At 73.6% G+C, this 14,203-nt stretch overlaps 2 protein-coding genes across 3 annotated transcripts; both read left to right on the top strand.

Moving 5' to 3' along the window:
* Nucleotides 1-303: 303 nt before the first annotated feature.
* Nucleotides 304-3,489, top strand: MRPL9 (mitochondrial ribosomal protein L9). 2 transcript variants are annotated; one of them, XM_068415295.1, is made up of 7 exons: nt 304-408; nt 1,001-1,160; nt 1,508-1,632; nt 1,873-1,923; nt 2,038-2,139; nt 2,516-2,599; nt 3,138-3,489. In XM_068415295.1, the coding sequence occupies exons 1-7, from the start codon at nt 328-330 to the stop codon at nt 3,267-3,269; spliced, it is 735 nt and encodes a 244-aa protein (XP_068271396.1). In that variant the 5' UTR covers nt 304-327; the 3' UTR covers nt 3,270-3,489. The 2 variants fall into 2 exon arrangements, with proteins under 2 accessions (XP_068271396.1, XP_068271397.1); XM_068415296.1 differs by lacking the exon at nt 2,038-2,139.
* Nucleotides 3,490-4,977: 1,488 nt separating this feature from the next.
* LOC137671647 (CUGBP Elav-like family member 3) lies at nt 4,978-12,921 on the top strand. The gene is made up of 13 exons (XM_068415279.1): nt 4,978-5,122; nt 6,249-6,331; nt 7,869-7,917; nt 8,388-8,516; nt 8,924-9,003; nt 9,384-9,527; nt 9,839-9,977; nt 10,529-10,678; nt 10,748-10,813; nt 11,333-11,431; nt 11,798-11,941; nt 12,249-12,380; nt 12,837-12,921. Exons 1-12 carry the CDS (start codon nt 4,978-4,980, stop codon nt 12,374-12,376), a joined length of 1,356 nt encoding a protein of 451 aa, XP_068271380.1. The 3' UTR covers nt 12,377-12,380; nt 12,837-12,921.
* Nucleotides 12,922-14,203: the final 1,282 nt, after the last annotated feature.

The following is a 14,203-nucleotide window of genomic DNA, read 5'->3' as shown; positions in this document are numbered from 1 at the left end:
TGGGACCGGGGAGGCACCGGGAGAGCCCCCGGTTTGGGTGGGGGACGGGCTGGGGGACCCTTTTTTAGGGGAAAGCAGGAGCCACCACACTGGGATGCGCAGCGAAGGGCCCGGGGCCGCCACGGGGGGGTCTGGGGTAGCGGGAGGGGGGAGTTGGGGTTACCGGGCACCCAACTGGGAGCACTGGGCACCCAACTGGGAGCACGGCGCAGGCGCGCCGCGGGCAGCCCCGGCGGGGGGGGGGGGGGGTGTCCTTGGCGCAGGCGCGCGGCGGGCAGCCCCGCGGGGTCCTCGGGCGCTGCCGCGGGGTCCTCGGGCGGCGCCGCCATGCTGGGCCGGGGGGCGGCGGGGGGCTGCGGCCTGCTGGTGCGGGCGGCGAGCCGGGCCCTGAGCCTCAGCCACAGCCGGGTGAGGGCCGGGGGGGGGGGCGCGGCGTGTGCTGGGGGCTGCCGCGAGGAGCCGCCGGGGCTGGCTGGGTACCTGGGTGCGCGTGTGGGCGCTGGGGGGGGGGGGGCGTACGGGGGCGTCCGTGAGGGGAGCGAGGGGAGCTGGGGGCGGCCGGTGCGCTCGGGGGGTGCGGGGGGTCTGCACAGGGGCGTTGGGGGCATTTGAGGGTGTAGTGGGGGTGTTGGGGGTGTCTAGGGGTGTAGGGAGGTACAGTGGGGGGTATTGGGGGCACCTAGGGGTTATAGTGGGGGGTATTGGGGGTATCTGGGGGTATAGTGGGGGGTGTTGGCATCTAGGGGTGTGGGGGGGGGTGTAGGGGGGGTATTGGAGGCATCTGGGGGTGCAGTGGGGGGCATTGGGGGTATCTAGGGGTGTGTGGGGGCACAGTAGGGGGTATATGGGCGTTTAATGAAGTACTGGGGGGCTGCGGGGGGTGCTGGGGGGGGCAGCCCCTTGCCCCCGTGGTGGGGGCAGCTCCGGTGTCGGATGGGGAGGGCTGGGGGGGCCGTGAAGGGAGCACGCGGGTGACGCGGGCGGGGGCTGCCCCGGGCAGGGGACGGTGGTGGTGGAGCGGTGGTGGCAGGTCCCGCTCAGCAAGGAGGGGCGGGCGCCGCGCCTGCACCCGCGCCGGCACCGCGTGTACCGGCTGGTGGAGGACACCAAGCACCTGCCCAAGGGGAACCTGGAGCTGATCCTCACCCAGTCGGTGGAGGGTACGTGCTGCGGCCGCCGTGTTCCCCTGCGGTGGGGCCGGGCCCCGGCCCTGGGGGGTGATTCGGCCTCTGGCCCGTTTTGCCCTCGCCCACACCAGGGAGAGGCGGGAGCCCCCGGCTGGGTCCCGTCCCCGGTGATCCGGTGCAGCAGGGACTCACCCCTCGGGCTGCGGGAGGACTGAGGGCTGCAGAGCCCCGAAACCAATAATTCTGGGGCATTTTGGGTCTTTTTTATTAAACCTCCTTCAGGTGGAACCTCAGAAGCTGCTGCCGGGGGGCTGGCGGCGTTCCTGGGGGCTTCTGCAGCCTCGCTGACGTCCCCTCTCCTCTCGCCCCTCTCCTGGCAGGTTTGGGGAGCCGCGGAGACCTGGTCAGCGTGAGGAAATCCCTGGGCCGGAACAAGCTCCTGCCGCAGGGGCTGGCCGTGTACGCGTCGCCGGAGAACAGGGAGATGTTTGAGGAGGAGAAGAAGGTGAGCGGGGGCGGGGGGGCTGCGCCCGGCCTGGCTGCGGCGGGTTTGGCTTGGAAACGGGGAGACCTTAACGAAGGGGCAGCACTAACGGGGTCGATCACTCTCTGGGGTCGTCCCCCGGGCCTTCCTCCCGTGTGTGGGGTGAGATCTGATTGCCGTAGGAACACGGTGCCACGACGAGCCCCGCTCGGTAACGGGGCTTCCCCGACGTTCGCTCACCCCGATCCTCTTCCCCGGCAGCTGCGGCGGGAGGGGAAGCTGGAGGCGCTGCAGACCCAGAGCGGGGAGAGGGTGAGTGGGGCCTGAGGGTGTTCGGGGAGATCCGTGAGCGGGGGGAACCTGGGCGGTGCTTCCCGGTGCCGGGGCAGCCCCTGCGCCCCCAGCTCCCCGCCGCCGCCCTCGCAGACCCTCCGGTTCCTGCGGAGCTGCCGCCTCGAGGTGGGCATGAAGAACAACGTCAAGTGGGAGCTGAACAACGAGATCGTGGCCCGGCACTTCCTCAAGAACGTGAGTGGGGCTCGCGGGGGCCCGGTGCCGCGCCGGAGGTGAGCGGAGCCGCCGGGGTCAGTCGCGGGGGCCCGAGTCCCGGCGGGGCTGTGGCTGCCCCGGGGCTCAGCCGGGCGCGTGCCGGGAGCGGCTCAGCGGAGGGTTTAGGGCCTTACAGGGATTAGAGGGAGGAAGACGATAAACCGGGGGATGAGGCCGCGGTGCCCCCCCCGCCGCGGTGCCTCCCCCGGCACGGAGCCCCCGTGGGCAGCGGGGGGCCGGCAGCTCTGCCCTGGCCGTGCCGGGGGTCCCGCCGAGGGGCTGGGGAGGTGGGGGGGGGGCTCGCTGTGGGCTGCCCCCCCCGGCGCTCACCCCAGGACCCCGTTCTGTCCCTCAGCTGCGGGTGTTCGTGCCCCCCCACGCGCTGAGGCTGCCCGAGGGGCCCATCACCAGGTGGGGCGAGTACTGGTGCGACGTGACGGTGAGCGAGGGGCCCCGCAGCCCCCCCCCAGCCAGCGCAGCCCCCCCGCGCCCTGCTCAGCACCTCCCCGCCCGCAGGCCCCCTCCCCACCTCCTGGGGGTCCCACGCCGGCGGGGTCGCCCCTGTGCCCACACCAGAGACACCCAGAGCCGAGCTGGGGGTGCCAGGAGTGGAAATACTTTATTTAAGAGCAAAAATCCCCACAACCCCCCATCCCCGTGCCCCGGGTGTGCGGGGGCGGCTCCTCGCCCACCGCCAGCCCCCCGTTGTCCTTCCCGGCCCTGGGTGCCCGCTGTGGGCTCCTCCCCTGCGCTGGGTTCCTGCGGGTGTGGGGAGGGGTGAGGGCCCCCCCGCTCCCCCCCCGTTCCCCCCCACTCCCCCCTGTCCCCTCCGCCCCCCCGGGCTCAGCTCCCGCCAGGGTTTGGGGCCGGAGCAGCCGCGATCTGGGGTGCAGCCGCCGCTCCCCCCTCCCTGGGGGGCACAGGGGGTGACTCGGGGGGGGTTCCCCAGCCGTGACCCCCCCTGTCCCCCGCGGCAGGTGAACGGGCTGGAGACCGTGCGGGTGCCCATGTCGGTGGTGAAGTTCCTGCGGCCCAAGACCAAGCGCTACAAGCACTGGCTGGCGCAGCAGCAGGCGCAGCTGGCGGCGCACAGGGAGACGCTGCTGTGAGCGGGGGGGCCCGGGACCCCCCCAACACCCCCCGGGACCCCCCCGGGACCCCCGCGTGTGCCCAGCGCCGGTTTGGTACCGGTAGGCACTGGGGGAACTGGGGGGGGATCCCTGGTACAGAGTTGGGGGGTACCCCCCGGGGTTGGCCTGTCATGGGGGGCTGTTCCTGTGCCCCCCCCACTCCCTGGTGGCACCGAATAAAGGCCTCGGCGTGGTTGGAGCGTGGTGGGGGTCTGCTGCCGGGGTGGGATGGGGGGGGGGGCTACCGCGGTGAGCCCCGGCCCCCCCTCAGGGCGCCGCCCTGGCCCCCCCAGCTCCTTCTGGATCTGGCTGTGTGAAGTACCCTGGGGGGGGGGCAGGGGGTGAGCAGGAGGTGGGGACCCCCCCATGCCCCCCCCAGACCCCTCCTCACCTGCAGCGAACTCCAGGGGGTCGCTGGAGCAGCAGCGCCCTGGAAGGGGGGGGACGGGGGGCGTGGGGGGGCGCGGGGGGGGAACGGGGCTGATCTCGCCTGGCTTCCCGCGATGGAAAAGGGACTTTTTTTGACACGAATTGAGGTGGTTTTGTGACATTACGGGGGGGCTCTGGGGGGGGTCCGGGGGGCCCGGGGGGGGGATGCGGGGGGGTTCTGGGGGGGGGATGCGGGGGGTCCCGGTCCCACCCGAGGAAGCCCCGCAGCAGCCGCCGGGTCTCGGGGTGCCCCCGCAGGTACCGCCCGGTGCCCAGGCGGAGCGTGGGCGGGGGGGGGGGGCACGGGCTGTCACCGGTGGGTCACCCCACGGGGGACCCCCGTGTCCCGGGGGGGGGGGTCCGGGTTCCCGGGGCCGCGGCGGCGGTTGCGGCGACGCCATCTTCGCCGCGCGCGGAGCGGCCGGTCGCCGTGGCAACGGCGGGGGGGGACACCGGGGCGGGGGGGCTCGGTGTGAGCGTGTCCCCGGTGCTCCAGCGCGGCCGTGTCGGTCCGTGGGGCCGCGCCCGGCGCTCAGCACCGGGGACAGCGCCGGGGACGGGGGCGGGGGGACACGGGCTCGGCCCCTCCGTGCGCACCGGCACGGACACGCGTGCGCGCACCCACGGCCCCCCCGTGCGACACCCCCCCCCCGCCCAGCCCCAGCCCCAGCGGCCGCCGCCGCGGAGCCCCGAGGCGAGGCGGTGCCGGTACCCGCTGCTCGGTGCCCGGCTGCCGGTGCCCGGTTGCCGGTACCCGGTTATCGGTACCCGGTGCTGTTCTGACATCAGCGCCGGGCGGGGCGGCCCCGGTGCGGGGAAGAAAAGCGGCGGAGCGGGGTCAGACCCGGCCGGTGCCGGTACCGGGGCGCGGGGCTCCGCCGGGGCTCTCGGGGAGCGCGGCCGCCATGGGCCTGGCCGGGCGCTGAGCCCCCTCCCCCCCCCACCCCCGCCCGGTACCGGGGGCAGCGGGGCGGGAGCGGGCGGTACCGGCGGCGAGGCCCCATCGGGGAACGGCCGGGACCCACCGGGAGCGCCGGGAGCGCCGCCCCCCGGGCAGAGCTGCCCCCGCCCCGCCGCGCCCCGTCCCCGGAGCCGACCGAGCCCCGGGGCCGCCTCGTCCTTTGTGTGCGCCGCGGCTGGGCCGGCACCGGGCACCGGCAGCCGCCGCCGGGAGCCGCTCCGGCAGCCGAGCCCGGGCGGCGGCAGCGGCACCGGCGACCGCGGGAGCGGCGGGGCCCGGCCCCCCCCCGGCGGCCCCATGAAGGAGCCCGACGCCATCAAACTCTTCGTGGGGCAGATCCCGCGGCACCTGGAGGAGAAGGACCTGCAGCCGCTCTTCGAGCAGTTCGGCAAGATCTACGAGCTGACCGTCATCAAGGACAAGTACACCGGCATGCACAAAGGTACGGCACCGGCGGCGGCACCGGGCACCGGGCACCGCACCAGGGACGGCACCGGGAACGGCGACGGGCGGCGGCGCAGCCCCGGGGAGTGGGGACCGGGAGCTGGGTACAGCCCTGGGCACCGGGAATGGCCCCGTGTGCAGCCACAGGCACTGGGAACGGCCCCGGGCACTGGGCACCGGCCCCGGGCATCAGGCACTGGCACCGGGCGGCAGCGCAGCCCCGGGGAGGGGGAACCGGGAGCTGGGTACAACCCCGGCACCGGGAATGGCCTCGGGCACCGGGAACGGCCCCACGTACAGCCCCGGGTACCAGGAGCAGCCCCCAGCACTGGGAACGGCGCCGGGGACCGGGAACGGCCCCGCATCCAGTCACCTGCACCGGGCACAGCCCCGGGCGCAGCCGCAGGCCCCGGGCACGGCCCCACGCACCCCCCGGTGCCCCGGCCCAGGCCCCGGGTACAGCCCGCGGGGGGGTCGGGGTGCTGCGGTGTGGTGGCGGTGCGGCCGTGGGGGTGTTGGGTGGGGGGTGTCGTGTGGGGGCTGGGGGGTGTTGGGGGGTGCCGGGAGCGGCGGTACCGGCGTGGGGTGTCGCGTGGGTGGGTGTTTGCGGTGCTGGGTGACGGGCGGGGGCTGCGATGGGGGGAGCTGCGATGGGGGGGGGGCGATGGGGTGTGTGTGGCTGTGGCAGGGCTGTGCTGCCCCCGGTGGGGGTCTGCCCACGGCAGGGACCCCCCCCCCGAAGCCTGACCCCATCCCCAGCTGTGCCCCGGGACAGGCGGGGGAGGCCAGGCCGAGCGCAGGCCCGAGGCCGGGGCGATGGGCACCCCGACAGCGGAACTGGGGGGTCCGGGGCTGCTGCCCCTGGGTACCCGGGACCCTCCGGGCTGGAGGGGTCACAGGGCCACTGCCCCCCCCCCGGCTGAGGCTGCCCCGTGCCTGGGGACCTCGGGGACACGTCCCTGTCCCCTGCCTGGGCCTGGGGAGCAGAGCCAAGGGTCCCCAGGGGTGGCACCACCCTGAAACAGGGGTCTGGGTGCTATGGGGGGGGGGTGTGGGTGCTGTAGGGGGGCTGTGGGTGTGGGGTGGCGGGGGTCCCGCAGCCCCCCCGTCCCGTCTCTCCCCAGGATGCGCCTTCCTGACCTACTGCGCCCGCGAGTCGGCCCTGAAGGCGCAGAGCGCCCTGCACGAGCAGAAAACCCTCCCGGGGGTGAGTGACCCCCGGGACCCCCCCGCGACCCCTCAGCTCCCACCCCGGGACCCCCGGGAGCCCCCCACCACGACCCCTCAGCTCCCACCCTGGGACCCCCCCATGACCCCTCAGCTCCCACCCCGGGACCCCCCTCACCGCGCCCTCCCGTCCCCTGCTCCGGGAGCACCCAGGCACCCAGGCCCCCACCTTTGGGGGGGGGGGGCACCCCACGACCATCTGCCGGGGGGGTTATAAATCAGGGGTGGGGGCCGCGTCGCCTGGAGACGGGCTGCGCTAACGAAGGCCGGGCGCTAACGAAGGCCGGGCGCTAACGAAGGCCGGGCGCTGCCGGAGCGTTGCCAGGCGAGCGGCGGGCACCGGGCAGCTGAGCTAACAAAGCCGGGGGGGGGGTCGGGGGGGGACCCCGGCATCCCACTGCCCCCCCCCCCACCCCACCCATTGCAGCTGGGGGGTCCCAGCACCCAGGTCCCCCCCTCCCCATCACGGGTGCTGGGGGACCCGGGTGGCTCGCGGGGATGGTTTGGGGGGGTCCCAGGCGTGGGGGGTGGAGGGGGGGGGGCAGTTCGGGGGTCCGCGGGGGCAGGGGGGGTTCGGTGCCCCCCCCCCCGGCCGGGCTGCGCGTGTCCCGCGGCCCCGGGGGGGGATTTGGCGTCGCCGGGATAATCCGGGGATTTGGGGGCCGTAAATCCAGGGGGATTTGCTGGGGGGGGGGGGATTAGGGGCGGCCCCGCCCGGCAGCTGCCCCCGCCGCTCCGGGAGGGGCCGGACCCCCCCGCACCCCCCGGCCTCGGGGCGGGGGGGGCGATGCTGGGGGGTCCCGGGGCAATTCGGGGTGTCTGGCGCCCGGTGCCACCCCCCCTGCGCCCCCCCCCCCGCCCCGGCCGGGGCTGATCCCGGCCCCGTGGGGGATTAGGGGGGATTAGTGCCCCGGGGGGGCATTTCCAGCACCATCTGGGGCGGGGGGGGGGGGGGGGGGCCGGGGGCCACCTTCGCTTTCGGAGGGGGAAAGGGGCCGCTGGGGTCGGCTGGGGCCGAGCCCCCCCCGCGGTGGGGCACGGCGACCCCCGGCCCGGCCCCTCCCGGGGGGCGCAGGGTCGCCCCAGGCCCGGGGGTCCCCCCCCCCTTTCCCGGCCCCCCCCCCCGGTCCCCCCCATCCCCGTCATTGTTTATCGCGAGCGCTGATGACGTCACGGCGTTGCCGGGCAACGGGCCCGGGTGAACCGGGGCTGAGGGGGCGGTTGCCATGGAGCGCGCCCGGCCGTTGCCGTGGTTACCGGGCATCTGCGCCCTCCCCCCGCCCCTGGGGGCTCCGGGCCGGGGGGGGCCCGGCCCATCCCCCCTCGTTAGCGCGTCCCGGGGCCCCCCCAGCCCCCCCCGGCGGCCGCCGCGGGCCCCGTTGCCAGGTAACGGGATGCAGGGCCGGCGTTGCCATGGCGACGGGAGCATCTTCGGGGTGCTGGGGGGGGGGCTGGGGTCCACGCCTGCGCCCCCCGGGGGGGGCTGTGTCCCCATTCGCCCCCTCTGTCCCCCCCAGATGAACCGGCCCATCCAGGTGAAGCCGGCGGACAGTGAGAGCCGCGGAGGTACCGGCACCCCCGGGCCCCGCGCCCCCCCCAGGGCCCCGTCCCCGGTGTCCCCAAACCGCCCCCGTGCCCCCCCCAGACCCAGGGCCACCCCACGGCCCCCCATATCCATCCCCTCCCCAGGGCGGGTGTCCCCAGCCCCCTCCCCATCCCAGGGGTCTGTCCCCAGGGCGGGGTGTCCCTGTCCCCATCCCGGGGGTGTCCCTGGCTCTGTCCCCCCCCCCAGCATGTCCCCATCCTCCAGAGGGGTCCCAGCCCGGGGAGGGGGGGTTGGGGGGTGTCCCCATTCCCGGGGGGTCGCAGCCCATCACGGCGGCCCCATGTCCCCATCCCCAGGGTCCCGTCCCATCACGCTGTCCCCATTCCCGGGGGTCCCATCCCACCACGGCGTCCCCGGGGGGTCCCATCGCGGGGTGTGTGGGGGGGGTCCCCACCCCGGTGTCCCCGTGCCACCCCCCCTGTCCCCGCAGAGGACCGCAAGCTCTTCGTGGGGATGCTGAGCAAGCAGCAGGCGGACGAGGACGTGCGCAAGATGTTCGAGCCCTTCGGCACCATCGACGAGTGCACGGTGCTGCGGGGGCCCGACGGCACCAGCAAAGGTGGGGGCTGGGGGGGGCTCGGGGCTGGGGGAGGGCTCAGGGCTGGGGGGGGGCTCGGGGGTCCCTGGGGCCTCCGTGGGTGGGGTCCAGGGGGCAGGGATGGGATACGGGGGGTGCGGAAGGGCTGGGGTCAAGAGGGTCCGTGGGTGGGGGGGGCTGGAGAGGGTTAAGGGGGGGCCCTGGGGTGGGGGTGTGATGGGGGGGGTCCAAGGGGGTGCAGAGGGCAGGGAGGGGGCTCGGGGCACCCCCGCACGGTGGCCCTTGTCCCTGTCCCAAGGCGCCCAGGTCAGGGGCCCTGGGTGACATTGGGGGGGTGGAAGGGGGTGCTCTGGTCCCCGTGGGGGGGTTTGTCCCTGGGGGGGTGTTGGTGGGTGCCCCCCGCCCCCGTGCTGAGCCCCTGTCCCCAGGCTGCGCCTTCGTCAAGTTCCAGAGCCACGCGGAGGCCCAGGCCGCCATCGCCGCCCTGCACGGGAGCCGCACGCTGCCGGTGAGACAGGAACCCCCCCACCAGCCCCACCACCACCAGCCCCACCACCACCATCATCATCATCACCACCATCATCCCCACCATCATTGTCCCGACCATCATCCCCACCACCATCATCACCATCATCTCCTTCATCATCATCTTCTTCACGACCATCGTCCCCACCACCATCATCCCCACCACCACCATCATCCCCACCACCATCACCATCATGCCCTTCATCATCTTCTTCACCATCATCCCCCACCATCATCTCCATCCCCTTCATCATCCCCTTCATCCCCCCCACTATCATCCTCACCCCACCACCCCCTCCATCCCCCCCCCACCCCGCTGCACCCCGGGGTGGCCCCGGGTGATGGCGCCGTGCCCCCTGGCAGGGCGCCTCCTCCAGCCTGGTGGTGAAGTTCGCGGACACGGAGAAGGAGCGGGGCCTGCGGCGGATGCAGCAGGTCGCCAGCCAGCTGGGCATGTTCAGCCCCATCGCCCTCCAGTTCGGGGCCTACAGCGCCTACACGCAGGCGGTGGGTGGGCACGGGGGGCCAGGAGGGGCGGGGGTGACCACCAGTGGCCCAGCATGAGAGCGGGGGGGTGATGGTGGGTGGTGGTGGGTGCTGGGAGGTGATGAACCCCCTTGGTGGTGGATGGGGACGTGGGGTGATGGGTGGTGGGGACTCATGGGGAGATGATGGGTCTCCATGCCCCAGGGTGGTGGCACAGGGCAGTGGGGTGGCAGCCACGGGGCCATGAGGGTCTCCCTGGGTGGGGTTGGGGCTCACGGCTCCGGGAGGGGACCCCGGTGGCCTGTGGCCGGTGCCACGCGCTGTCCCCGCAGCTGATGCAGCAGCAGGCGGCCCTGGTGGCCGCCCACTCGGCCTACCTCAGCCCCATGGCCACCATGGCCGTCCAGATGCAGCACATGGGCACGGTCAACCCCAACGGGCTCATCGCCACCCCCCTGCCCCCCTCCTCAGGTAGGTGGCACCTGGTACGGGGGGACGGGGACGCCGGGGATGGGGGACACCAGGGATGGGGACGTGGGATGTGGGGGACACCAGGGATGGGGACATGGTGGGGTGGCGCTGGGAGATGGGGCACCTGGGACATGAGAGTGGCACTGGGGACGTGAGGATGGGGGCAATGGGAACAGAGACGTGGGGACACCAGGGGGGACACAGGGGCAGCAAGGGGAGACGGGGGGGACAAGGGACGGGGACGTGGGAGCAGAGGAAGGAGCTGAGGGGCACCAGAGATGGTGGCACCAGGGACAGGGACACAGGAGGGCACTGGGAGATGGGGGACACCGGGGATGGGGACCTGGGGGTGGCACCAGAGAATGGGGACACCCCGGGGTGGGACAGGGACAGGCGGAGGGTGGCACCGTGGAGGAGGACACGGGGGTGGCACCACAGGCTGGAGCCCCCTGGGGTCATCGTGGGGTGGGGGGCCGGGGTCCCGTGGGGCACGGGGGTGTCCCCGGGGGGGTGACACGGGTGTCCCCACGGGGGTGACGGGGGTCCCGCAGGAACCAGCACGCCCCCCGCCATGGCCGCCACGCCGGTGCCCGCCATCGCCGCCCCGCTCAGCGTCAACGGCTACAGCCCGGTGCCCGCCCAGCCCGCGGCGCCCCCCGCGCCCGACGCCGTCTACGCCGGCGGGGTCCCCCCCTTCCCAGGTGCCCCCCGACCCCGCCCCACGCCCCCCCTACCCCCCAACGCCCCCCTAATGCCCCTTCTGCCCCCAGCCCAGAGCCCCGCCGCCCCCGGGGACCCCCTGCAGCCAGCCTACGCCGGCGTGCAGCACTACACAGGTCTGGCACTGGGGGCACTGGGAGGGCTGGGGGGGCGGTGCATGGAACTGGGGGGTACTGGGAGGGCACCTGGGAGGCACTAGGGGGACATTGCATGGCACTGGGAGGTACTGGGAGGCACTAGGGGGGGCATGGCATGGCACTGGGGGCACTGGGAGGGTACCGAGGGGGCACGGGGGGGGCATTGCATGGCACTGGGGGGTAGTGGGAGGCACTGGGAGGGCATTGCATGGCACTGGGGGCACTGGGAGGGTACCGAGGGGGCACGGGGGGGGCATTGCATGGCACTGGGAGGGCAATGCATGGCAAGGGTGGGTACTGGGGAGCACTGGGGTCACCTGGGAGGCACTGGGAGGGCATTGGGGGCATCTGGGAGGGACTGGGGGCCACTGGGACAGCAGTGGGAGACCATTGCATGGCATTAGAAGACACTCAGGGGCCACATGGTGGCACTGGGGGCACTGGGGGGCACTGGGGAGGGTCCCGGGGTGCCGGGCTGACCCCCTCTCACCCCCCCAGCCGCCTACCCGGCAGCCTACGGGCTGGTGAGCCCGGCCTTCGCCCCCCCGGGGCCCCTGCTCGCCCCCCCGCCCCCCCCGCAGCAGCAGCAGCGCGAAGGTGAGGGCACCCGGGAGCCCCTGAGACCCCCCGAGACCCCCCCAGGGACCCTCCCCACGGCGCTGGGCTCGGGGGGCCCCGTGCTGCGGGGGCTGGATGTCCTGGGGGGGGCTGGAGATGCCCCATGGGGGTTGTTGGGTGCCCCCCCCCCCCCCGCACCCTGGGGTTTGGGGAGGGGGGGTTTGGGGCTCTGGGTGCCAATGGGGACGTGGGTGCAGGGCAGGGTCTCAGGGTGCCCATGGGGGGGGGTCAGGGTGCCTGTGGGGGGTCCGGGTGCCTGTGGGTGCAGGGCAGGGTTTGGGGGTGCCCGGGCAGGGCTGGGGGCGCGGGGCCGGAGCCCCCCCCGTGACGCCGCTCCCTCCGCAGGCCCCGAGGGCTGTAACATCTTCATCTACCACCTGCCCCAGGAGTTCGCCGACACCGAGATCCTCCAGATGTTCCTGCCCTTCGGCAACGTCATCTCGGCCAAGGTCTTCGTGGACCGCGCCACCAACCAGAGCAAGTGCTTCGGTAGGACACCGGGGGGGGACACCGCGGGCAGGGCTTGGGGACACCCCAGCCAGGGACACCAGGGCTTGGGGACACCCTGGCCAGGGCCACCATGGCCAGAGCTTGGGGACATTTGGGCCAGGGACACCACAGCCAGGGCTCGGGGACATCCTGGCCAGCCCTCCCTGTCCAGGGCCACCACATCCAAGGGCACAGGGACACCCAGGGCCACCTTGCCCCACGGCGGAGCCCCTCAGGACTGTGGGGCAGGGGAGGGTTGTGGCCACCCCACCCCTGCGCTGTCCCCCACGTCCCCACGTCCCCGCAGGCTTCGTGAGCTTTGACAACCCGGCCAGCGCCCAGGCCGCCATCCAGGCCATGAACGGCTTCCAGATCGGCATGAAGCGCCTCAAGGTGCAACTCAAGCGGCCCAAGGACGCCAACCGGCCCTACTGACCCGGTGAGCCCCCCGGGACCCCCCCGAGACCCCCCCTGGACCCCCCAGACCCCCCAGCACCCACAGGACACCCCGGGACCCTCTTGGAACCCCCAACACCCCCTGAGACCCTTCCCCGGCACCCACTGGGACCCCCGGGACCTCCCAGGAACCCCCTGAGAACCCCTGGCAACCCCCTGGACCCCCCTGGCACCCCCAGGACACCCTGGGACCCCCCCGGGACCCTCTGGGACCCCCTGGAACCCCCTGGGACCCACCCTGGGAACCCCTGGCACCCCCTGGGACCCCCCAGAGCCCCCTGGGACCCCCTGGGAACCCCTGGCACCCCCAGGACAGCCCAGGACCCCCTAGCACCCTCTGAGACCCCCCCTCCCGGGACCCCCAGGACACCTCTCTGCCGGGAGCCCCCCCTGCCCCCCCCCCAGCTCTGCTTAACCCCCCCAATCTCCCCTCCCCCAGGTCCGGAGGCTCTGGAGCAGCACCCTTGGGTGCCCCCCGACTGCAGAGCAGCCCCCCCCACCCCCAGCAGTGCCCACAGGGGGCTCGGTCCTGCTGGGGGGGGGGGGGGGACGCAGACCCCCACACGCTCAGGAAGGATGGACCACCCCCACCCCCCAGTCCATCCCAGTCCAGGCAGGGCTGGGGGTGGGCTCTGGGTGCCATCACCCCCCAGCACCCGGGTCCAATCTGCCCTGGAGGGGGGGCACCCACCCCCCCCAAGACCCCCCGCTCCCCCCACAGCCCTGCCCCCCCCGGGGGACCCTGCTTGGAGCTTTTTTCTCACCAAACAGGACCAAAACCAGCTCCAAGCTGGGGAGGGGCGGGGGGGGGGGGGGGGGTCCCACCAAGAGGGGGGGGGCACCAGCCCCGGCACTGCCACCCCTCCCAGCTCCCCTGGGTGTCTGTGCCAGGGCGCAGCGGGACCCCCACCCCCCCATAACACACACTGCCACCCGCTTCGCCCCCCCCAACCCACCCTGCCTCAGTTTCCCCTCCTTGCCCATGGGCACTGGCAGCTGCACCGGCACTTGGGGGGGGCGGGGGGCACCCCCATGGCCGGGACCCCCCCCCCCCGGCACAGACCAGCCCAACGTGGGGGCACCGGGAGCCTGAGGGGACACAACACCCCGGGACCCGCAGCGGCCAAAACCGGGGGGCACCGGGCACCCCCCAGCCAAAAGGGGCCCGAGTCCAGCCCCACAGCTGCCCACACCAGGATGGTGCCCCCCCCCCCCCCCCCAGCACCCCTAAAGGGGACGGTGCCCCCCCCTCACCCCCGTTTACACCTGCCGCTCCCCGCTGTACAGAAGGGGGGTGGGTTTGGGGGGGGTTTGTCTCTTCTCCCCCTTTGGGGGGTTCGGTACCTGCTGAGTGGATTTGGGGTGGGGGGGGGGTGGGGGGGCGCGGGGGGACACGCAGACCCCGGGAGTTCACGTCTGCGGTCGCGACGCCGCCGCTTAACTTATTTGCTATTTATTGCCGTTACTTTGGATAATTTAATTTTTTTTTCTTCTCTTTTTTCGTCTAAATAAAATAAGTTAAAAAAGAAAAAAAAACCTTAAAGTAGCCTCTGACACCCCCAAACCCCCCCCAACCCCCCCCGCGGTACGGGGCAGGACCAGCCCCGCTGTGCCCGGTAGTTTCATCAATAAATCGATTTATTTAAAAGAATCTGTTACAATTAATTACACCCGGTGACGTTACCGACCACCCACTCGGGAGGAGCTGGGAAGGAGCAGGGGGGCTGGGGGGGGGGGGGCTCCTTTTTTCCTTCTTTTCGCAGGTTTTTGTCTCATTTCTGACCTGGGATCATCGCTGAGCCCGGA

This window comes from Nyctibius grandis, chromosome 17 (genome assembly GCF_013368605.1).
Source record: "Nyctibius grandis isolate bNycGra1 chromosome 17, bNycGra1.pri, whole genome shotgun sequence".
NCBI lineage: Eukaryota > Metazoa > Chordata > Aves > Nyctibiiformes > Nyctibiidae > Nyctibius > Nyctibius grandis.
Note: the sequence above shows the minus strand (reverse complement) of the source record. Positions and strands in the feature narration are given on the sequence as shown.